General features: G+C 32.6%; 4 protein-coding genes and 1 pseudogene across 4 annotated transcripts; 2 read left to right on the top strand and 3 right to left on the bottom strand.

Annotated features, from left to right (window-relative positions):
• Window positions 1-4551: 4551 nt before the first annotated feature.
• Window positions 4552-23032, bottom strand: LOC103844060 (CLAVATA3/ESR (CLE)-related protein 3-like). Its single transcript, XM_033282573.1, has 2 exons — window positions 23021-23032; window positions 4552-8730 (listed from the first exon to the last, which is right to left on the bottom strand). The coding sequence occupies exon 2, from the start codon at window positions 6491-6493 to the stop codon at window positions 6143-6145; it is 351 nt and encodes a 116-aa protein (XP_033138464.1). The 5' UTR covers window positions 6494-8730; window positions 23021-23032; the 3' UTR covers window positions 4552-6142.
• LOC103844063 lies at window positions 8931-14055 on the bottom strand (annotated as a pseudogene).
• Window positions 14324-16035, top strand: LOC103844062. The gene is made up of 5 exons (XM_009120834.3): window positions 14324-14558; window positions 14824-14996; window positions 15200-15383; window positions 15488-15594; window positions 15694-16035. The coding sequence occupies exons 1-5, from the start codon at window positions 14487-14489 to the stop codon at window positions 15773-15775; spliced, it is 618 nt and encodes a 205-aa protein (XP_009119082.1). The 5' UTR covers window positions 14324-14486; the 3' UTR covers window positions 15776-16035.
• Window positions 16160-17938, top strand: LOC103844064 (rho-N domain-containing protein 1, chloroplastic). The gene is made up of 2 exons (XM_009120835.3): window positions 16160-16303; window positions 16607-17938. The coding sequence occupies exons 1-2, from the start codon at window positions 16264-16266 to the stop codon at window positions 17752-17754; spliced, it is 1188 nt and encodes a 395-aa protein (XP_009119083.1). The 5' UTR covers window positions 16160-16263; the 3' UTR covers window positions 17755-17938.
• LOC103844065 (transcription factor MYB13) lies at window positions 21788-23498 on the bottom strand. The gene is made up of 3 exons (XM_009120836.2): window positions 23115-23498; window positions 22820-22949; window positions 21788-22371 (listed from the first exon to the last, which is right to left on the bottom strand). Exons 1-3 carry the CDS (start codon window positions 23245-23247, stop codon window positions 21876-21878), a joined length of 759 nt encoding a protein of 252 aa, XP_009119084.1. The 5' UTR covers window positions 23248-23498; the 3' UTR covers window positions 21788-21875.
• Window positions 23499-24380: the final 882 nt, after the last annotated feature.

Genomic DNA, 24380 nt, shown 5'->3' with positions numbered 1-24380 from the left:
AATTTTCTTGTCCGACGTGGACACTCTCCCTGTTGATTATATATCCTTTTTAATATAGTATAGATTTGTAAGATTAGATAAAAAGAGAGGTGATCATTAATGATTTATTTTTTTGGGATTTTAGTTTTTTGTGTTTTGATTGTTTGGGTTATTGTGGTTTCTTTTAAGCTGTAAAATAAAGATTTGTGTAAAATTAGATTGATAAGTAAGGAAGATAAATACACGACCACAAATCTTGGGTAGCAAATATTTTTGATTATTGATGTTAGCACAATATAGACAATAATATAAAGAAAATTAGGTGTTGATTGTTTCTTACGAATCAATGAGGAGACGGATAACGACTCGAGTTGTTTCTTTGGTGAGGTCAGAGCCCTGGACAGAACGGATTTGTCCAACCACATCTGCGAGTTTAAATATCAGTTATGATATCGAAACATAATATAAACCCAGATGCAATATGATAATATACGTGGGAGTTCTAGGTTTGTGTGTGCAATCACTTGGAGATTGTCGAACAGTCTAATCTTGACTGGAGATTGATCTTAGGAGCACCCGTGATGACGTCATCAATAATGGATAGTGAGATGAAACAAATGAGGAATGGCTGATCAGTTATCTTGTACATACTTGAGCACCTAGCAACCTCAAAACGATCGACTTTCACAATGAAACCTGCTTTTAAAGATGGCATGTAATGATTAGCACGTCCGACGGGAGTAAACCCATGAATCACGGAATCTGCAAATAATATTATTCAACAAAGAATCAGGAAATCAATTAAAACAATTATGTTAAATAAATGTGATTGATCGAAGATTAACTTACTTTTTTATCAAGGAAGAGAACTGTGATTCTCACAAACTCCATGTCTTTCTTGAAGTTCAGGGAATCCCATAAGCGGGGAAGGCAGAGGCTATGCTCTGACTAATACGGCCAAGATTAAGAGACTCGAAGGTTGAGTGACGGATGCCGGGACGCCGGTTTGACGAACTGGAGAGGCAGAGAGAAACATTTTCTAGAAGATGGTTAAATCTAAGAGAAATCAATGAGTTTTGTAGAGATGCAGATTGGATTCATCAAATATGAGAATCATATATATATATATATATAAGGTTTACAAAGAGGCTACAAATCAGGAACATTTATGATCAAACGATTTAAGATGTGGACATGAAGAGTTCACCGGTGAAAAAATAGATTACAAACAGACACACGGCGTGACTCTGTAACTCATTCTTGTTTGAAACAATGATGAAAAGAACCCAAACTCATGTTAAACGACAACAATTTACAATATGGAAAAATTATAATTATTGCAGACTTGAACTTTTTCATATAACGTGATGAATCTCATTTAAAAATGAAACCCATAACACATTTGTAGGCCTGACCCTCTGAAGAAGCTGAAGAAGCAAGGGCTTCTGACCTTTATAAATATATATTAGGTTCGACCTTCAAAATACAAAGTATTATTTAGTTTAGTGATATAAATGTTGGTGTTTATATCTCAATAATCCACGTTCGAGCTATGTATTTGACATTTTTTCACACTTTTTAAAAGTGGGATCAACAAAACACTGACATGACACGCTGAAAAGTGATCAAAAACTCAACTTTTATAATATAGATTTCAGACTTTCGCATTGGTTAGCATATAATCACGACACAAAATTAATTAATAAAAGTAGAAGACGTTATTTGTTTTCCCTGTAGCCATTGGCTTCGCAAGTGTTTTCATGAAATAATTTGAAGGTATCAAAGAGATTTCAATACTCGACACAAGATCAAGATGAGTAAATATGTACAAAATAATCAAAAAACAAAAAAAATATGTACAAAACGAGGTAATGCATTGAGACATATAAGATGAAGACTAATAATTGCTTCTTTTTTAAAAAGTAATTGCTTATCCTCCTATACATTAAAAGAGAAGTCACTTTAGTGATTTCTGCTGACGTGACACTCATATAGAGCTTTTCAGGAAAATTGTTATAATTTTATTGGTCGACTTTTTAGAATTTTCTTTTTCTTTATTTTTAATCAATCGCTTATGTAGACAGACCCAAAACTATTGTCGATTTCGTTAAGCCTATATATAGCTATGGAGCTAATAATTAAAATTAACTTAATTTAGAACTAAAAATTTAAGGTAAGTCAAAAATCATTTAACAACACTTGCCATATAATCTAAAAAATATTACAAATAACAATTTATGGAAACTAATTCTCAAAATTATATAAAGATTAATAATGCTTTATTTATTACTTTCAATATTTATAAACTATAAAATATAATGAACGAAATTTTATATACGATAATTATAATAGTTTTATACTCTACTTGATGAATTGTATTCGAATATAATTATATAATAACTATTTAAAATATAACAAAATCCAAACATATTTATTAATATTATTTTTAAATTATTTATCGTTGTTTAAAGAATAAATTTATCAGAATTTTAAAATAACTTATGAATAGTTTAAATGTAAGTTAACTTGTTTATTTTGCAAAGTAACTTATGAATAATTTTTTTTTTCTTGCGCAAGTTGCAAAGTAACTTATGAATAGTTTAAATGTAAGTTACCTTATTTATTTTAAACATTTATTGCCCAAATTATTATCACATTTATTGAAATTTTAAATGCCAATTTACCTTAATGTTTCTAAATTCTTAATTCGTTTGTAATGACTTACCTTATTACAATATAAAATCTCCGGTGAAATAGTTAATAGGGGGATAACTTTCTTTAATCTATTTCAATATTTATTGTGAAAAATTAATATAGCAACGTCATTTATTTTTGAAAGATCGACAATATAAAGTTGCCTTATTGAGAATAAGCATTTCTTGCACAAGTTAGTATCACATTAATTCGACTTTTAAATCTTTTTAAATTGTTAATTCATCTTTAGTGACTTACCTTATTTTAAATATGCATTACTTGCGCAAGTTTTTATATATTAAATGCAAACTAGCTTATGACAATGTAGAGTTAATATCTTTCTTTAATCTATTTCAATATTTATTGCGGAAAATAAATATTTAAACGTCATTTATTATGAAAAGTCGACTATATATAAAGATACTCTCAAGGTCTTACATACAATACAATACAATACAGTGTTGTGAAGAGATCAAATTTTTAAAAACAGTATGGCAATGATTCAAGCTCCCAAAAACCGAGTGTCTTTTATCAGGCAATTAAAACCATGTAAAGATACATGGCGTATTGAGTTTAGGATTTTTCGCTTGTGGGGAAATTACAACAAAGATTCCGGAAACACCATCGAAATAGTTTTCGTTGATAAAGAAGTAAGTAGATTACTATATTTTTTACAACTCATAATCGTCTTTAGTCTTTTGTTTTCAATCCAACTCATATAACTTTATCTCATCTTCGTGTAGGGGACAAGAATTCATGCTTCAGTTGGTGAACAGCTCATCAAACAATTTGAAGGGAAACTAACCGAGGGCGATGCGAAGGTCGTCCAGTTATTTACCTAAAATAAAGAATTGCAACACATATACAATACAATTCTAATTAATGATAATATAAAATCTGTTAGTTCTAAAACAATACACTATTTATTCCATATTTTGAAAGAGAAGTCACTTTAGTGATTTCTGGTTAGGTGTCGCTCATAGGTGAAGTTTCAAGAAATTGTTCTAATTTGATTAGTCGATTGTTCTTAATTTTTATTTATTTAATTTAGATCTAAAAATTTAAGGTAAGTCTAAAATCATTTAACATCACTTGCCATATAATCTAAAGAATATTACAAATAATAGTTTATGGAAACTAATTCTCGAAATTATAGAAAGATTAATAATGTTTTATTTATTACTTTCAATATTTATAAACTATAAAATATAATGAACGAAATTTTATATAAGATAATTATAATAGTTTTATACTCTACTTGATGAATTGTATTCGAATATAATTATATAATAACTATTTTAAATATAACAAAATCCAAACATGTTTATTAATATTATTTTTAAATTATTTATCGTTGTTTAAAGAATAAATTTATCAGAATTTTAAAATAATTTATAAAATGTTATAAATTATTTATAAAAATATAAACCTACTACATATTGATTGAGAAGTCACATAAGTGATTTTTTATTACGTGTCGATCATAAATGAACTCTTCAAATTGTTATAATTTGATTGGCTGATGATTTTTAAATTTTCTTATTATAATTATATCTAAAAGGAAATGATAATTCAATTACCACTTTGTAAATAATCTACATAATTTTAAAAATAATTATTTATGGTAACTAATTGTTGAAACTATGAAAGAGTAATAATGTGATCAAATTTTTTATATATTTATAAATTACATAAAACTAGAAGTTTTCCTACGCCATGCGCAGAAATAGTAATTTTTAATATAAAATTTGAGATTCTAACTGTGTAATACAAATCTGAAATAGTAATACAAATTTGTTATTATGATCTTTCATTCTTTGAGACTTTGTTTGTTTTAGTTAAACTGAAAAATCTTTTTGTTAATTTAAATGATGAAGATGAAAAGATAAATTTAAATAATGTTTAAATATTTAACTATCAATGTTTTTTTGGATTAGTGTTACTTTATTTAGTTTATTTTTATTAATGTGAGATACATATATATACATATATACTATTATTTTAATTGTGATATATGAATTATTAATATAGTTAATAGTTTACCATAAATAAATACTTATATGGAAAATTGACATTAATGATGGTATAAGAGTTATTTTTATTACCATATTTAAAATCCATACAAAAAAATTAAATTTTTATAAGGAAATTTTACATCTCACAATTAATATGATGTCATGTCACTATTTTCTAAAACCATGTCATCTATTTCAAGTGTCATGTCATCTTTTTTTTCAGCGAGAATGATTGTAATGACAACATGTGTATAAATCACTTCGCAAATATAGTCTAGGGGACAAGAAACAAAAATGATTATTTTGAATTGATATAATGATTTTATATACGTATATAAAGCCTTATATTTGTATATAAAGTATCATAATAACTATTAATGTCTAACAAATTCCATGCATGCTTTATAAATTATTTATTAAATTATAAATAAATTTATAAAATTATTTATATTGGCTTATCAGATGTTTTAAATTATTATAAGAGGTTTTATATGTTCTTTGGGAAGGTGAGCTATATCATCATTTTTTTTCAGCTCTTTTCCTATTGCACATGTCGTTTTCTGATTTGACATGTGCAAGTTGCAAAGTAACTTATGAATAGTTTAAATGTAAATTATCTTATTTATTTTAAACATTTCTTGCCCTTATTATCACATTTATTGAAATTTTAAATGCCAATTTACCTTAATGTTTCTAAATTCTTAATTCGTTTGTAATGACTTACCTTATTACAATATAAAATCCCTCTTGAAATTTTCTTTTTAAACACACAAATTGTTTTTGGACGTTGCAATTATACATACACACAATAACTGCCTCTTGATACTGAAGTTACTTTGTCCTTCTCGTCCATGTCAAATATTGAGTACCAGCTTTTCTCCATGGCTGTTGCTTTCTCGCAAAGACGGTGATATTATAATGTAAAATCCGTTATTTCGAAAACTATACATTATTTATTCTATATTTTGAATTTTGTTATGCCCGCACAGGGTGCGGACCGGTCACCTAGTAGTAATTATTTCTCCCTTTACTAGTGAACTATCTCGTATTTAATTTGATTTGAAGTTAATGCTGTCAGACTTCAATATGAATATGTGGCCAAAAACTCTCATGCATGCATGCACAATACTCTTTCCATTTTCTCTAATTACTAAGATCTCAAGACGACACATGAAGCTAACCTCAAATAACCAGGACGATGCAAATGAGATAATGTAAACAGAAACGCATCAATGGAAAGAGACAGAAATCAAAACATAATATATCACATATTTCTATAGATCAAACAAGCTGCTTTACGTCACACATCTGTCAGATTAGAGCTTGAATGTTTATAAGCTGGTGTCAGCGAAACACTAGCTACACCGTTACAATTATATAGTCAAAAAGTTGTAATAATATTAAAACATCTCCCAGCAATAACAACTGCAGAATTTTGTTTCTCTCCTCCTTTGTTAATGATGCCTTGGGTCAGGACCACCGGGGCTGAGCCGCTTCGAGTCAAGAGTATTGCCAAGGATCTTCCCTTCGCCTTCTAACCTAGCATTCAGCTCTTTTAGCCTCTCAGAGAGCTCTCTTCTAATCTTCATCACACGACTTGAACCGGAAAGTCGCTCTTCTACGACCAAAGATCGACATTGGTGCACTGAGGTCAGTTCGAGTAGTATAAGCAAAACGAGACAGACCCATATCCTTACACTTGCCATAGTATATGATGACTCTCTTAATAAAGCTAAGATGTATATATATAGTCTTTGAAGTGTTAATGCGATTGATTGATCTCTGTAATAGACGCTAGCATCCATGGGTTTATATAGTTAAGGACCTATAAGGCTGTTAAGCTATAGCTTTAGTGCTGAGACACCTAGATTTATGAAGAAATTATATTTGTAGTAGCTACTAATTAAGTTGGAATCTAGTCAGATATACACATAGTCTAGCCTCTTAATTGCATGGCTTGCATGCATTTCCATCATATCATATTTTCATGTTTTGGGGTATAAAGGTAAGACTTTAGTAATTATGAAACAATAGTTTTCTCAAATGTTAACAAGTGACAAAGTGTATGTTTTTGTACCAATCTTGTTATGTCGACGTGATATAATATCATAACATAATTTCGTAAGGAAATTTGGTATGTCAAGTTGTCAAACTAATTAACTAATTTTTTCATATTGGGCGACACCGATAAAAATAGAAAGTTTGGAGAGCATATAACAATATATATAAATAAGAACAATGACAAACGACTAAACAAAAGCGGTAGCTAATAGCCTAATACTAGTTATGATAAATAAATAACAGCTTAATTAAGAGCAGCTAAACGTAAAGAAGAAAAAGTTAAGAGAAAATATCAATTCTATAGAACCTAAATGTACAGTGACTACTCAACCGTTTATTCAGGTTTTTTGTTTGAAGGAGTCACGGAGCCATATCGGCAACCAATGAAGATAGCTTATGACGTGTTCAGAGTCGGCACCAATCTACAACCTTAAACGATGAATATATAAAGTCCACCAGGGCCTCAACTGTTCATTGATTATGTATTATATTACTATACTTTATGAATGTACGACAGTTAACTTATAAGTGGTTGCCGCCACCCACGTCCACTTCAAATTCTAGAGTAGGACGACATAAGCAGCTGACTACAGATGCAACCCTTGGGATAAAGTAGGGATGATTCATAAACTAAACTGATTTTCATTGGAGTAGAAACAAGTCGTCGATAAGCACTAGTCTAAAAGATACGAATCGAAAAAGTTACAAATATTTTAATCTTGGCTGGTTTGCGCCATTGACCTGTTTTTTTAATCTATCTGTAAATTTAGCATTTTCAAGATTCAAACCTCAGCTGTGAGTGACATTTTATTGCGGATTATTCAGTGAGTAGGAAACTCTTTACTCTTGCAGCTAGGATTAGCCAAATTACATAATCCTACTATATAAAAGGAGCTATTTTAAAGGCTTCTAAAGTGTGCCACATATGCAAAAAAATTCCTGGCCAATCAATCTAACAGCTCATCTCAAACTGGGCTGATATCCATGTCAATTACGAAGCCCAAACAATTTATTTAAATCCCAGTCAATACTGAAGTCAGCCCAATATCCATTTACGGTATATGATACCAAAAAACTAAGAAGCTCATTCTATTTTATGAAATTACATGCTTTTGTTTAGTCTTTCGCCACAGTGACCGGAGGCGTGTTGAATCACAAAGCTTCTCACGCATCCCATTATTATACTATTTCAATTGAGGTTTTTAGTGTTGTTCTAACTTATATTTAAAAATAAATTTTATTAAATGTTATAGATTTTACTATTATCTTAATAAAATTTAATATAGATTTGATATATATTATATCAAATTATATAAAACTAATAAAAATGATATAAAATTGTATAATTATCAAACATTTGGCCTAAACAATATTTTTAAAATTTTGTAGATATATAAGAAACTAAATATCATACGATTAGATATTAGATGTTTAAAAATTGCATATTTTTAAAAGCTTTAGTAATACAAATTGTATAATTATATAAAAATAATAATATTACTAAATCTGGAATGGTATATATGAATATATATTTATTTTATAGATGATGCATAAGATATTACCAACATTAAATAAAATTATCCGTCTCATGTTTATTTTTTTAATTGTAGAGATGACATGTAGCAAAATGCCCAAAATGACCCTAATACCCTAGATATATAGAAAATATAAAAAATTTGAAATATAATACAATAATTATTTGTAGATAACTGGTACGTTTAACTTTGTGGGACAAGGAGACGTCTAATTTCAGGGAGTAAAATCGCATATCTACCAGGAAAAACTAAATCGTAATCATCACAAGTATCATTCTACGGTTACATGAAGGTAATAAACTAAACATAAAGTTTATGTCAAACTAAATTTTTACAAATATTTCACTTTTTCAGGGAAACTATCACTCACAACCACACCTGGATCGTGCTTCTACTTTGACAACGATATTGATATCATACAACGCTTCCAAAAGAGGAATAAATGTCTATCATAAGCCTCATAGCAAATGACACCAGTCAACTTTTTTAAAATTTACGTTACAGCTTTCTACGTCAATTAAATAGGCACACTCAAATACTATTTTCTCTTACGAATATTAAATTCATCAACATAATTTATTATTCAAACTTACTTTAGTTTATAAAAAAAAGTGATCACCGCTTCCAACGTCTTCGCATTATAAAAGAAACAAAACTTAACTTACACTTTCAGAAACTTTAAAACTTCCAATTTTAATTAAACTGTTCTTTAATTAAACATGTAATCCGCGCGAAGCGCGGACACGGGCTCTAGTTTAATTTTAAAAGGGGCCGGGTTGTCAAAAATGGATTTTTAGTTTTCTTACATGAATGGTTTTAACTAATAAATAATAATTAGAAATAGCAAGTAGAATGTAAGCTATACCAAAGATAAACTTGTATCTTTTGGGCATTTTCCAAAATTTGAATAATATAAATGTAAGTTGTGTGACCTAATAAACCACAATAGGTGCCGGAAAATCAACCAATCTAATATTCCTTCATTTTGTTTGGGTTCTTGAACTTCTTAATGTTTTGAGATGTGGCGGATACAAAAGTGAATGATTCAAATCCGTATTGGAAGGTGGAAAAGGAGGTGACACCAAAGTGATTAAGTTATATTACTTTATAATAACTTGTAAAGTAAAAAAGAGCCAACTTTACAAACTTAGGAATCTCTAATTTATAACTTGTTTCTTTATTCTAAATTTCTAAAGCATTATTCAGAGAACTTTTATGAGTTTAGTATGTATATTTAGTTAATTACAGCATATCTAACCTTTTGTGTTATAAATCTTCTCAGCTTTATTTTTATATAAGAGAAAGCAAGAAAACTTTTATGGATCATTTTATTAGCTATCGTTGAGCTGAAAATAAATTGGGGAATTTGATTTTTGAATCGAGGATGTTGATCTGAATTGGAAAGACTATCTTGCAAGAGTAAGCTCTAATGATTTTTATTTGGATATGCAATTTTCTCGTTTAAGAAAAAAACAATACACGTTTATATCTTAACATTTTTTTTTTTTTGTCATCAACAATACAGACTCATATTGACTCTGTAAACCAAACCGGGTGATCTGCATCCATGTGAACGACAAAAGACGGCTGTTTTCTAGTACTGCATGCTAGACTATCCGCCTTTGAATTTTGCGTCCGTGGTATATAGATTATTTCTGATCGTGTGAAACTCTCTTTCAGGATCTTGATATCTTCCAAATAAGTTGCAAAAGCTGGCCATTCTTCTGGTTCCGAAACTATCTTCACCAATTGAGAACAATCCGTTGCAAATGTAACCTGAAATTGACGTAAGTTCCTCATGCATTCCATTGCCCATAAAAGTGTTTCCATCTCCGCATGAAGAGGCGAAAGACTAGCCCTTACATTCCTCGCCCCCAGTAATCCATCGAAACCTTCCAAAGTACTAAGCCAACCTTGTCCTGAAAACCTAGTACCCTCCTTCCACGAGCCATCCGTAAAACACCATCTTCCTGGGATCGACAGCAATACCGTGTCTATTCTTGGTGTTAGCATCCTTTGGTCATTTACTACTTGTGCCTCAGCCCATAATGTTGATTCTGTTTCCGCCAATTTAATCGTATCCATAGGATCTATATCCAAGTTGCTGAAAACTTTATTATTTCTACTTTTCCAGATATACCATAGAATCCATGCAAACTGGTGATCCTCCATCTGCGGGAGAACTCTCCAGAATAGATGATCCATATTTGTGAATAGGGAACTTGTTGGAAAATAGACTGGGTTTGATGGTATCTTCGAGAGAGCCCAAACCTGGAGAGCTGGAGGACATTCAAAAAATACATGATTTATCGATTCCTCAGGAGCTCCACATCGGGTACAACAAATATCCCCTTGAATTCCCCTTGCTTGTAAATTCTTCCGAACTGCTATGCATCCTGTCACTAATTGCCATAGAAAATGCTTTAGCTTTGGTGGACACCGTATTTTCCAGCAGTAAGCCTTCAAAACATCAACCGTGGGACCAATCAGTAATGGTGGTTTTTCTTTGTCTGGATAAATCCGTTTTACCTGATATCCTGATTTAACCGTATATTTTCTATTTTTTGAAAAGTGCCATCCCTCTCTATCCACCCTCTGATTCCTACTTAGTGGAATACTTTCTATAAGTTTTGCATCCTGAGGATCCACCAAAACCTGAATTACCTCTAAATTCCAAGTACGCGAGGTAGAGTGAATGAGGGACTCTACTGTAAGATGGGGATATAGATTGTGTTGATTTTTATTAGCTGGTCTCGGACGAGTGGTTGGGAGCCAAGGGTCATTCCATACTGATATAGAAGATCCTGATCCCACCCTTTTGATTAGTCCTTTGCTAACCAGAGATCTAGCAGAAACAATACTCCGCCAGCCATATGACGGAGAATATGAGCGAATCGGTTCCAAGGGTGAAGCATTCCTATAATACCGACCTTTGAAGACTCGAGAAAATAAAGTATTTGGCTTCTCTATCAGACGCCATAACTGTTTACCAAGCATCGCTGTATTGAAATCAGTGATATCTTTAAAACCTAAGCCACCTTCCTCCTTATCTGCACATACCTTGTCCCATGATTTTCAGTGCATCCCTCTTGTGCTTCCTCCTGGGCTCCACCAAAATTGTGATACCGCACTTGTTAGTTTTTTCACCGTTGCTTTAGGTAATCGATAACATGACATCGAATGATTTGGTAATGCCGTGATCATCGACTTAATAATCACTTCCTTTCTCCCTTTTGTAAAAAACTCGAAAGTCTATCCATTTACTCTATTATTTAAACGATCCTGAACAAAACTAAAAACTTGAATCTTTGATCCCTCCAGATTTTCTGGAAGACCAAGATATGATCCCATTCCTCCAAAATTCTGAATACCCACAATATCTTAACATATAATGCTCAGTTATGAACTTTTGATTTAGATGAAAGATCGAGTTGAAATAATAGCAAATAATAATTTTTTTTTTTTTGAAAAAGATAATAGCAAATAATTATTTGAAAGTTTTTGACGATCGATTTCCATATAAAATGTTTTTAACTTGACCATGTTCTTCACAATTACAGTTAATAATTGTGTTTAATTGATACATGCATTTGTGAGACCTACAAAACAAATTCCATGCATAGTTTTTTTTTCTCAAATCCCATGCATATTTTAATACTAATTACTTTTCTAACGCCTATCCTCTCTTTATTTTTTTGCTAAATTGTAAATATCATGTAAATGAAAAACATATTTTACGAGAAAGATCTTAGGTTTTGAAACAGGCAAAAAGAAAAAAAAACAAGATGAATCAACAACATCCATTGCATTGGATTGGTAAAACACTCATCGCAACCATAGCGCCATAACGCCTATCCTCTCATTACAATCAGTACAGAATTATAATCAAAACGCTTACCAAAACACCTCGTATAAAATACTACACCACGTATATGGAATACATACACCCTCTCGTATAAAATGACTGAGCCATCTCGATCAGGGAGAGGTTTACGAGTGTTTCCATTATCCATGTGAATCCTGACTCTGGTTTAAACGTTTTCTCGGTGGCTATGGTCTCTTGGAATGATGGGAAGTGGTTACGTTTGGATCGCAACAGACTGGCTTCAACTATTTATGCATTGTATGCTTATAATGTCAAAAACACAAACGCAAAGAGGTTGAAACAACATTACAGAAGAAAATCATCAAAATAACAAAATCTTCCCAAAACGTTCTGAAGAGACAAAAACATAGAGACTTGCTCATTTTTCATCTTCATCACTCGATAAACCGAGTTCTATCTTCACCTTCTTATCTTCTTTGGCTGTTTTGTCTGATGATTCTGAATTTTCGACATGGTTCTGTTTCATCACAAACCGTTTTTCTTCTTCTTCTGTTGGTTTCGGGTGAGCATCTTTGCTTCCCGATGATTCTTGTTCCACCATGGACGCTTTCTCATCACTTTCATCAGCCAACTCGTAAATAGATAAAACGCGTGTGAGCTCATCGTTCACGTGCAGAGCCTCAAAAAGAACACCTTCATCATCTGTTGTGCTCTCTATGATCATCTGAATCAACGACTGTGATTGCTTGCATTTATCCATCAAGCTTACCGTAAGCTCGTCCTGTAACCATTACATATACAATAAACACCATTACTTATTACAACACAGAGAATGTGGTTTGCATGATTGAGTGAATAACACAAGACATTACCTCCGTGTGATTTGGCTTTCCTTCAGTACTCAACATGCTAGAAAGCAACTCGAGGCTGTTCCGCGTGATCTCAATCTGTTCTTTTTTATCCTTGATAGATAAGTTCCCAAAGTTATAGTCAAGAAGACCATCATCGTCTCCACTAGCCTGTTCTTGATTAGGAACCGGGTAGCTACCGATTTCCAAAAAATTGTTTCGTTTAGATCTGTAGTAGTTAGCCACCTTATAGAAAATTATTGTTTAGGCGGGCACGTAAACCAAACCGATATTTAGAATGCCACCGATTTTCTAAAAGATTGTTTTAAAAAATTATTTCGTTCAGACGCCTTATAGAAAATTACTGTTTAGGCGGACGCTTAAACCGACCCATGTTTAGAATACATTCATTCAGATCCGACTTGCTTGACTAGATTGGGCGGCGCCTAGACCCATTTTTTAGAACAGTGACCATATAAGCAAATCAGACTCATAGAATTTATTATTACCATATAAGTCTGTTGGAAAACAGGAAGATAATTAAGATCTTGAGACTGTCTCCAAGCTCTAATAAGCTGAAAAGCTCGCCTTCTATTCTCTGACTCAGCCTCACCGTTCTTGACTAACAAAGCCATCTCATCAAGAATCCTCTCAGAAACAACTTCAGAGAAAATCTTCTGCTCACAGTTCATAGCACAAGCCTCGAGAAGCTCAAGGCTCAGCCTTTGGCTCACAAGGCTTTTACCAGAGATCTTACTCTTAATGGCTCTAACAATTTCGAGGCGTTAAACTCGTGGTTGTTGATCTGAGCGCATATCCTCATGCTCATTCCCCAGTTGGGCTCCTCAAAAGTCTCTAAAGTGGCTTCATCGACCATTTTGGATTCCAAGGTAGGAGCTTGAAGGATGTCTTTGACTTTGTCACTTACTATTCTGTTCATTTGAGCTCTTCCTGTCTTCAGCTTCTCTCCCCATTCAGATATCTTCAGCTTGTCCATTTTTCACCAGCGCATAAAATCTAAACTTTATCTAAATTTACACAATCGAATCAACCATATCTTTCGAATTATAATAAATAGAGATCAAGGAAGAAAGAAAATCACAATAAATTGGATCTATCAAATCTGCTGATCCTAATCAGAAAACGAGAAATGTTCAGCGGAGGAGGAGAAAGGTTGTGGACACGTGGCATGTTACGAAAGTCCAATACTTTGAAAGTAAACATGTTTGGTTGTGAACACGTGGCATGTTGAGAAAGTCCAAGACTTTGAACTAACTTTTACATGTTTGGTCAGACTCAGAATCCTCGTGGGGGCTAATGTGTTACAATGTTTTAATACAGGGAGACTTATCGAAATAGAGAATAGTTCAAAGGCTAATTTGAAAACAAAAATCTTTTTTTTTTTTTTGAGTTTCACAAGATTTTTATGAAACTCAGGTTTTTATAAAGAAAGACAACGGCGGCGACTAGGCTGAGAAAACCGACGCGGCAGAGGGACTTCTCCGATCAAATCTCTGTCTCTGTTTAGATGGCATACATATCGAATTGGGTGCGATACATGGCTCACAAGCTGGAGTACTCCCTCACTCTCTCCCTCAAGGTCTCTCTTCTCTCTCACACTTGCTACAGATACTTTAATTTATAATTCTCTCTCTTTCAAATTTATGAAAATTGGTTAAATTGGCTAGGCTTTCTGATCCCTTTGTAATAAAAAAGACAACACTGGGAAAGAAGGGGTCAGTAGTTTGTTTGGTTGAGTTGTTGAGCTTTGATTCCAATTATTGAATAAATTCTGAGACAATTTTTTTTTCAGCAGATTGAGATGTTTATATAGAATTTTGTTTTTTATTGACTCAATGTCACAGAATCATACTAAAGGGAAGCTCAATGAGCGGGAACTAGTTGGTGTAGTCCTGAAGAATCTACTCTATGGAAGGATAACCTACTTGCACTCTGGTAAAGGACAAGAGATGTCCCCAACCATGGGAGCTCATGACAACACACTGCTTGTCCGTAAGCTACCTGTTGTCGATACAAGGTATGTTTCTAGGCATTAAGGGTCAAATGTCTACTTATAATACAATTATACTAACTGGGATGGGCGCATTGAAATCTCGATCTCAGATATTTAATGTATCCAAACATCAATTGAATCCTTTAGTTGGGCAGCCTTTGGCTAGTTTCAATGTCTAAGATTACTAGTGATGCCCATCTGGATTTCTCGGGTTTTTCTTTGTCTAGGTATGTTTTCGTTGGAGATGCTGTTGTGTTGAAGGACCCGAATGAAACAGATAAGTTTCTAGTGAGAAGACTGGCAGCTTTAGAAGGATCCGAAATGGTATCAACTGATGAGAAGGAGGAGCCTTTTGTTCTCGAAAAGGATCAGTGTTGGGTCGTAGCTGAGAACCAAGAGATTAAATCTAAGGTACCCTCTGTTACAGACTTCCCTCCTTGTTACGTTAGAAAAAAAATAAAACTGAATCTCTATATAATTTGGTTTGTTGACTTTGTCCCATTTGTGTTTAATAGGAAGCATACGATAGTCGAACATTTGGTCCGGTCTCAATGGCGGACATAGTAGGAAGAGCTATATATTGTCTGAGGACAGCCGTTGATCATGGTCCAGTTAGTAACAGGTAAAGAGATGTCACCATCCTCTCCTATCAGTTTCTTTCTGTTATTTTTTTTTTCTTACTAAGCACAAAAGAATCTGGAACTGTGTATCTCTGTATCAGTGAGTTTGCCATGGAAGAGGATTCTCCACTCTTGGCGGTAGAACTTGACGTGGATGAATTGGCTAAAGACCACAAGGCTTAGTAATAAACAAAGGAACCTTGTTTGCATTTGTATCCCCTTTGTTTCCGTTGGTTCGAAACTCCTATCTAGAGATGCCATTGGAGTGTCAGAGATGTTTGTGGCGAATGTTTGGCCCATTGGTTCTTAAGCTTTCATACAGATCCTTGTTGAGAGAGTGTTGAAGAAAGCTCTTCATTAGCTTCTTCCTATATAATGAAACAGAGAAATCCAAAACCATGGTTTTTAAACCGAACCGAATAAGAAGACATTTGTTAATTCTGTTTTTGGTTTTGGTTAAGAGATTTTGATTGGTTAATTTAGTCGGTTCTGTTAAGGTAGGAAACTCGGTTTGGAAAAATCTCTTAACCGATTGTCGAATCTCTAATTTGTAAAACCCAACTTACAAAGCCCATTTAGGAATTTGAAATAATCTAAAGCCCAAGAAGAGGAGGGTAGAAGAAGAGGAAGTCTTTCTCTCTCTCATTGCTCCGAAGCTGTTCTTGGCGGCGATGTCGGGAACTTTCAGTTTGAACTTTAATTACGTCTCTGGTACTACTTTACCACCCTCTCTGTGTGTCTCTTACATGTCGTTGATAATTGTTAAGTTCTGTCTCTATTTGTGTTACCGGGAAGATTCGTAATGTTTGTATCTCTGTTAGTGTACCGTAGACTCGATGTGTGAAAATGGCATATCTGGAACAATAAATGATTTTTTTTTATGTCCACCAGTTGTTCGACAAAATGTTTCTGAGTGAAAGTTAATTAGACAAAATAGGACCGTGTTCTTGTCGACTGTTTACATGCTTCTGTAGGAATATTACTTGTAATAATTCTATTGGTTTGGTAACACAGGTTACGCACTTTCAGACAGCAAGTGTTTCTCCAACTCTGCTGTTTCTAGAAGAACACCTGCTACATTAGATCACAAACTTAATGGATCTCTGAAGTGTATCCCCAATAGTAGTTCTTTTGTTTGCCGAGTGAGTTCTGGTGGCTACAGAAGAAACCCTGATTTCTCAAGGCTTAATAAGCATGGAATAAACAGGCAAAGCGAAGATAGAGACGGTTTTGATGGTGATAACTCTGATATGTTGTCTTCAAGAAACGGGTCTTTGCTCTCTCTGTCTAACTCCCCCAAGTTCCAAGCTACTTCATCCCCTGGGCCAAGAGAGAAAGAGATAGTGGAGCTTTTCAGAAAAGTTCAAGCTCAGCTCCGAGCTCGAGCAGCGGCTAAGAGGGAAGATAAAAAGGCACAAGAAGAAGAAGAAGCTTCTAAAGGACGGGGAAAAGAAAGTGAAACTGTTGACTCTCTTCTTAAGTTACTAAGAAAGCATTCGGGAGAGCAGAGCAAAAAAGTTAACAGTTTTAACAGCCATGGAGACAGTTCGCTACGAGGAGATCCTGTGGACAGGAGGCAAGATCGCAGCGGAGGAAACCTTGTCAAGTCATGGACCAAAGATCATAATGCATCATCATCATCATCATCCTTTACCAGGCCAGCGTCAAGCTTCAGAAGAAAGTCGCCAGTACCAAGATTTGAATCACCTCCTCCGACTTATTCTAATGAGGCAACTTTTGATGAGGCATCGAGTTACAGCGTGACTTGGACCCATAAGAAGGATACAGCAGAGTCGCATGACGAACCTGAAGACGAACTTCAGGCTGAGATTGCGCCTGAGTACGACGAACATGCACCTGAATATGAGTCAGAACCTGACCCTGTGGCAGCTATTCTCGAACCAGAGTCAGATCTGCATCTAGACGCATCATCATTTTACCAAGAGGAGGAGCATAATGTTACTTTAGATGCGTTATCCGAGGAGGAGGAGTCTCTGGATGATGCTGATGAAGAGGTTGAGGAAGAAGCTGTAAAAGACGAGGACTTGAGTACATTGAAGCTGATGGAACTGAGAGGCATAGCAAAATCAAGGGGACTAAAAGGGTTTTCAAAGATGAAGAAAGCCCAACTCGTGGAGTTGCTTAGTAGTGATTCCAGCTGATTCGACGGTGAAAGAAACTCAACAAATAATAAGAACATTTACTCTCGTTAGTGACAGTGTTGAAATGAGTTAATTTCTGTGTTCTTTTTTTTACCTGAAAATACTGGCCGTGATCATGTTTGTTTACTCAGATTTTAAACTTTGGTTTTTGAAGATCTTCGAAATGTTGTTAAAGCACAACTAAGCTTGTTCTCCGATAGTGTTATGGCGATGATATGTGTGGCTCACTTCAAATCAAAGAGTCATGTGAAAGCACTGTATTCTAAGCCAAGCCTTTTCTGTGAAGGGGTCAGATACTGAAATCAAAATTGTAATTGGAGTCGGCTGATGGCTCACTCAAGGTGGGTCCGGTCATAGCCAGTGTAATCAATCAACATGATCACCATTTTTCTGGTTGGTTGCTTGCCTTCTTTAATCGTTAGTTGTCCCTACTTTGTAAGTCACGTTTTTATCATTTTATACTTCTCACTGGTTTTATGTTTGTTAATAACATAACACATATGGATTTGAATCAATGTTTTTGGTCAATAATATACATTATGATTCAAATCCAGATAGTAGCACAATGATTTCTGCATATATTTAAAAAATCAATAATATTAATTATGTTGTATAAAGAATTATTACTGGCTCAATTCAGTTGATGGTTATCATATAATTGCTATAGTGGAGTCATCGCTGGATCATTGATAATGGTGCTTTTTAGGTTATGTTTTCTTTTTTTTCAAATTATCACGTTAAAAACTCATGCAAAATCATTTTCGGCCATTTACATATAGCTTTGTAAATTCTTTTCATATACATATTGGAGCAGGAATATCACATATTAACGCATACATCAACCTAAGTGTACGTTATAGCACAGCTTGATAACTCCAAATCTATTGAGGAAATCTATAGCAATTATAAATGGCTGATAAAAAAAAGTACGTGGACCTCCTCGATAAAGCTATCTTTTTTTGTTGGTTATCCAATACTTTTAGTAAAACTACAAGAATTTTAAATGTGATGATATAGTTCATTCTGCATAGGAAAAGGGAATATGCTTTTAAAAGTATCTAGACTATCAGAACAACAATATCTTTAATTTAGTCATATACTAGACATCTATCTTTTTTTTCTTTTTTTTACAGCAAACAGTCACAGATTCATGTCCACTCGGTAACTATGCATCTATGTGTACGACGAAAGACAGTTGTTACGGGGCACTGCGTGCTAAGCTATCCGCCTTTAGGTTCACCGTCCTGAGTACATAAACGATTTCTGAGTTGAGGAAACTTCTTCGTAAAAAGCTTAATGTTTTCCATATAGGTTCCAAATGCTGTCTATTCTTCCGGTTCCGAAACCATCTTCACCAATTGAGAACAATATATTGCAAACGTAACCTGAAACTGTTTTAAATTTCCGCATACATTCCATTACCCATACCAATGCTTCCACCTTCGAATGAAGAGGTGATAAACATGCCCGTACATTTTTTGCCCCTAACAAACCATCAAAACTCGGTAAAGTACTGAACCATCTTTGCCCTGACAACGGATTCAATGGTATCTTAGATAGCGCCCACACTTGTCGTGCTGGAGGACATTCAAAGAACACATGGTTAATTGATTCCTCCTGGTCTCCGCACCATGTACAACATGCATCTCATTATATTCCTCTTGCCTTTAAATTTTTCATAACCGCTATACAACCTGAAAATAACTGCCACAAGAAATGTTTTATCTTTGGGGACACTTCACTTTCCAGCAATAGGCCTTAAGTATATCCACTGTTGGTTCATAAAATTTTGGTGGTTTTTCCTTATCTGGATAGACTCGTTCCACTTGATATCCATATTGTACTATATATTTTCCATTGTTAGTGAAATGTCATCCATTTCTGTCTTCCATCTGATTTCTACTCAAAGATATACTTGCAATGATTTAACATCATCAGAGTCCACCAAAGTCCTAATTGCCGATAAATAGAAGGTATACTAGACATCTATCTATTCTATTAAAATATATTTTAATATCTATATTACTAGAACCATATCTGTTTAATGTTCTCAAATATCTTTGCCTCATTTTAAGGATATTTAGATCTTTTCTTATTTGGTACAATTTAATCATTTTCTATTTATCTTACAATTTAATCATTTTGTCTGTCTCACAAATCATTTCATATTAGTCACGTAAATTAATCTATATTTTTAATCATAATATATCATATTAAAATAAAATTACTATAGTCAACTAAGTATGATAAGTTATATTAAAATGATAAATTAATATATTTTATTTTTATAAATATAAAACCTTTATTATACAAAAGTATGATATGTTGGCGGAACGGATTAATATTAATAAACTATATAATATATCATAAAAATAAACATATCTCAAACTTTTATATAATAATAATATATTGTCTAAAATGAATATATATAGATATTTCTAAAATATAATATACCAATTTGAAACGCGGATCAGAAATTAGCATAAGTTAAATACAAAAAAATATTCAAATATGTTGTTTTAGGCATATATTAATTTGTTTAATTACAAAAATCTATTAAGATATATATATATATATATATAATAAAAAGTGACAAATTAATGTGATGGTTTGTAATAATTAATTAAATTACAATTTTATAAAATATAAAATTATTGTATTTGAAATATTTATTATAAATATTTAAATATATGATTAACATTAAAACTATATATCATTAATTATATAAAATAAATATCTATGTATTAACATTAAAAAAAAATATGCACGGTTGCGCGGGTTAAAGTCTAGTATATTATTAAAACTGAAATACACATTAGAAAAACATAGATAACAGTATAAATGAGAATTGTTTAGAAACATGGATAGGAGTATAACAAAAAAATATGGTGTCCTTTTCGTAATTTTATTAATATAATTACATTAATTATCTTTTCATATTACACTCAGTTTAACAATTTCATTAATTATACCTAAACAATACATCATTAACTATATTAATAATATGGTAGATTTTTATTTATTAGTTTTCAGCATTAACTTTTTGCTAATTATAAAATGTAAAATTTAAAATAACTGGGTTATGCATATGGTTAAACGTTCAGTTTTGTTTGTTTTAATTTTTTTATTTTAGTTTCAATCTGTGGAGAATTACATAGCTAAAAACATAATTCAAAATATATTTTTGTGAATAAAATAATGACTTAAATCAAAACAATAAAAATGTATTACATTTATTGTCACTTAGTTTTTCACTCCATATAACTATTTTACTAAATAAAAAATTCTTTCTATTTTACTTAATTTCCTTTTATTAATTTATAAAATCAGTTAGGCATAGACATTGGCTATCCATTTAAGTACATATTATTTCTTTCGAGTATTATTTTTTTTTACTTTGAAATTAGGCTCCACTTGAATATTATAAATTTATGTGTGTTTTGAGTTGGGTCATTCTGGTCTGGATGAGTTTGTTCTAATGTATAGGAACCTAAAAATATCTAAATAACAAATATATGAAATAGGTTAGGATATTCGTACCAAAAATAACTATATTATCCTATTTGGTTCAGATCTTTTAAATATAATTAGTTATATTACGACACTTCTAACATATATAACACTAATTATGGAAAATAAATATTCATTTATAAAAATATAAGAACCAATATCCGTGCGGTCAGTGTCTAGTGTTTATTATAAATAGGTATAGTGCAAATATCACCAAAGATTGTAAATTATAACTAGGGCACTAATGACCTAAGAGAAGACAACTCTTTAACAAACAAAAACTGAAGAAGCAATTATCACAAGACGGCAAAAGAAAATTACAAATAAAAATAATGATATGTTTAGCTTAACATGAACTCTTCATAGTATATTCTCTAGTAAGGTATCATAGTTTAGGGGATTTTTTGATATTATCTATAACCTTTTAAAATATCCAAAACAATATATACCTTAAGATTAATATTTGTTTACATAAACTTAAATCGCACAAGAAAGCGGATAAAGATACATGAATAGAGGAAAATGATATAGGAAACGTAAAAGATTTTTATTCATGTGGGTTACAAACGAAGATTTTAAGTCTTAACTAGCTTAATAAAACAATTCAAAACTCAGAAAATGTCGGAATTTTCTCCAGTTGTAAGATTACTAGTGAGAAGATTATCAAACCAACTCTCCATGTCATGGTTATATCCCTTAATATTGCTATCTAATGAGCTCTCCCAATCCTCCATCTTTATCTCTCTATTCTCATCTCCTGAAAGGTTGCAATCCATCGATACAACTTCTGACCAAAAGCTCTCATCTATGAACGGAAGAACATCTTCTAGTGACGTAGCAGAGTCTTTGCTGCTGTTGTTGGACACATCGTTATTGTTGCTAGATGTTGTAACCGCTGAAATATTGGTACTACTGCTAGATTGTTGTTGCGGAGAGCTTGGCCTCTTTTCATCCATAACTGAGACGAGTTGTTCATCATTGTCGCAAATCGTTTCGCTGATATTTTGATCTTGATTATGCTGGATTCTTTTCTTTAAATGAGTGTGCCAAACATTTTTTATTTCGTTGTCTGTTCTTCCCGGTAATTTTGCAGCTATAGCAGACCATCTATCGTATAAAAAAATAATAATAGTAAGCAAAGTGTCACATAAATGAATAATAAAATTTATGAGAAGAAAGAGCGAGTAGAACAAAATAAAAGCAAAGCTTTTAGCAAAAAAAAAAAAAAAAAACAAAATAAAAGCAACTGAATTAAATTGCCTATGCATGGTTATAGAGATTTGCACATGTCTTACACTGATCACAGTGCCTATTTCGTCTCCTAGTGAAAATTGTTTATAAGAAAATTAGGAAAGTGAAAATTAGATTATTTAAATGTTTAGGTATGTGGACAAAGGCAATCACGGGTTCGAATCTTCTCAGTCCTTAGCCCCCACACAGTTATAATATTTGGCATATTGACAAGCAAAATGTAATCATTTATAAAAACTGTGAAGTAATAATATAGTAAGATTTTTTTCAAATAAAAAGGAAAAGGACCAAAAATAAAAAAAACCTGTTGCCTAAGCTTTGATGCAAGTTGATGATAGTTTCTTCTTCTTGAGGAGTGAAGTTGCCACGTTTGATATCTGGTCTCAAATAATTTATCCAACGAAGCCTGCAACTTTTGCCGCACCTAAGTAGCCCTAATCATTTCATAACACCATTTCAAAACTTTACACTCACATATATACATGCATATATAATAATATATAACTATAGAACAAGAACACTCGTCAAATCAGAAGAGATAAGTGTTTCTGTTTTCTGAAGATATGTTAGAAAATAGATAAATATATGAAAATATTTACCAGCTAGTTGAGGGAGAGCTCTCCAGTTGGGATGACCATGGAGACGAATATGACTAATCAAGATTCGATCTTCTTCAGCGCTCCATGGCCCTTTTTTCAATCCCATTTTCTCACAGCATGGTCTTCTCCCCATCTTCTTCTTTTTCAATCTAATTCTTCAAAGAAAAGTATCTTCAAAAGAACAAAGATTAAAAAATGGATGAGGAAGGTTTTGTGTTTATAGTAACCAAAAGAAAAAAGAAGGTGCTGTGTTTATGAAAGCAAAGGAAGCCAGATGTTTGAAGCAAGTGTGCGATGGCTAAGTGTGTTGATATATTATATAATGCAAGGCAGCCATAGGAAAAGGACAAGGTGGAAAATATATTTCTTTTTTGGTACACAAAGTCCAACGTTTACAACTTCTTTTCCTCTACTTACTTTTCAAAGAATAGTTATGTTTTTTCTCTGTCTAGATATAATTTGATAACTCACCGAGGAAATCAGGTCAAATGTTTTCATCTATTGTTGGTGACTTGTTTAGCAGTGAAGTTGAATTTTCTAGGGGAAAATTTTGACTATGATGGTATGAATTTAGTAACGTTTTGATTTTTTCCAAAAGAGTAATGCATAGTGGTTCGTAAACTGATTGACTTTATTGATGAGTTCTACGTAGGTTATTATTTACACATATTTCACGATATGGGATTTTTGATATAGATGTCAATGGAGATCGTCTAGATCCGAAAGGGGATGTACATGCGAGTTATTGACTATATCTACTATACTACTCACATGATCTATCATATCCATTTAAATATAATCCACTTATATCTCTCGATTTATTATAGTTTTCCAAACAAACTAAAAAGTATTCTAAAACTCGTTTCACTATAAAAGACTGATTGTATTGTGAATCACACAACGATACTCAGATTCACCTTTTTTTTTTCTTTTTAACGTTTTATATATAAAGATATCGCTCTAGTGCGACTGTTCAGTCATATCAAAGAAGGGACCATGTGAAACACGATATAATTATCACGAGAGATAAAGTAAACTAACAAAATTATTGTTAACACATCTTCACTGTTGCATCTGCTTCTAGGCAACGTCATTTTCCACATATTAATACTCCTCTCCACACTTCATGACTCCTCTTCCTCACTAGTTTATGCTCGGTTGTATCATGAATTTTTCAAAAAAAAAAAGACGGTAAAACCTAAATATACTTACATACAACTGACTTTTTTTTATGTTTTGTAACGGTCGAGATGCTCTATCTTAAAG

Source organism: Brassica rapa, chromosome A10 (assembly GCF_000309985.2).
Source record: "Brassica rapa cultivar Chiifu-401-42 chromosome A10, CAAS_Brap_v3.01, whole genome shotgun sequence".
Classification (NCBI taxonomy): Eukaryota; Viridiplantae; Streptophyta; class Magnoliopsida; order Brassicales; family Brassicaceae; genus Brassica; species Brassica rapa.
The sequence above is the reverse complement of the archived record's forward strand: the minus strand, read 5'-3'. Positions and strand labels throughout refer to the sequence as shown.

Bases quoted from the DNA above. Each gene is read 5' to 3' on its own strand.
- LOC103844060 (XM_033282573.1), bottom strand. From the start codon at position 6,493: ATGGATGCTAGCGTCTATTACAGAGATCAATCAATCGCATTAACACTT.
- LOC103844062 (XM_009120834.3), top strand. From the start codon at position 14,487: ATGGCATACATATCGAATTGGGTGCGATACATGGCTCACAAGCTGGAG. The intron at 14,559-14,823 runs GTCTCTCTTCTC...TCAATGTCACAG, and splicing joins CCCTCACTCTCTCCCTCAAG to AATCATACTAAAGGGAAGCT. The intron at 15,384-15,487 runs GTACCCTCTGTT...TGTGTTTAATAG, and splicing joins ACCAAGAGATTAAATCTAAG to GAAGCATACGATAGTCGAAC.
- LOC103844064 (XM_009120835.3), top strand. From the start codon at position 16,264: ATGTCGGGAACTTTCAGTTTGAACTTTAATTACGTCTCTG. The intron at 16,304-16,606 runs GTACTACTTTAC...TTGGTAACACAG, and splicing joins GAACTTTAATTACGTCTCTG to GTTACGCACTTTCAGACAGC.
- LOC103844065 (XM_009120836.2), bottom strand. From the start codon at position 23,247: ATGGGGAGAAGACCATGCTGTGAGAAAATGGGATTGAAAAAAGGGCCA. The intron at 22,950-23,114 runs GTAAATATTTTC...TGAAATGATTAG, and splicing joins AGCTCTCCCTCAACTAGCTG to GGCTACTTAGGTGCGGCAAA. The intron at 22,372-22,819 runs GTTTTTTTTATT...TTTATACGATAG, and splicing joins CATCAAAGCTTAGGCAACAG to ATGGTCTGCTATAGCTGCAA.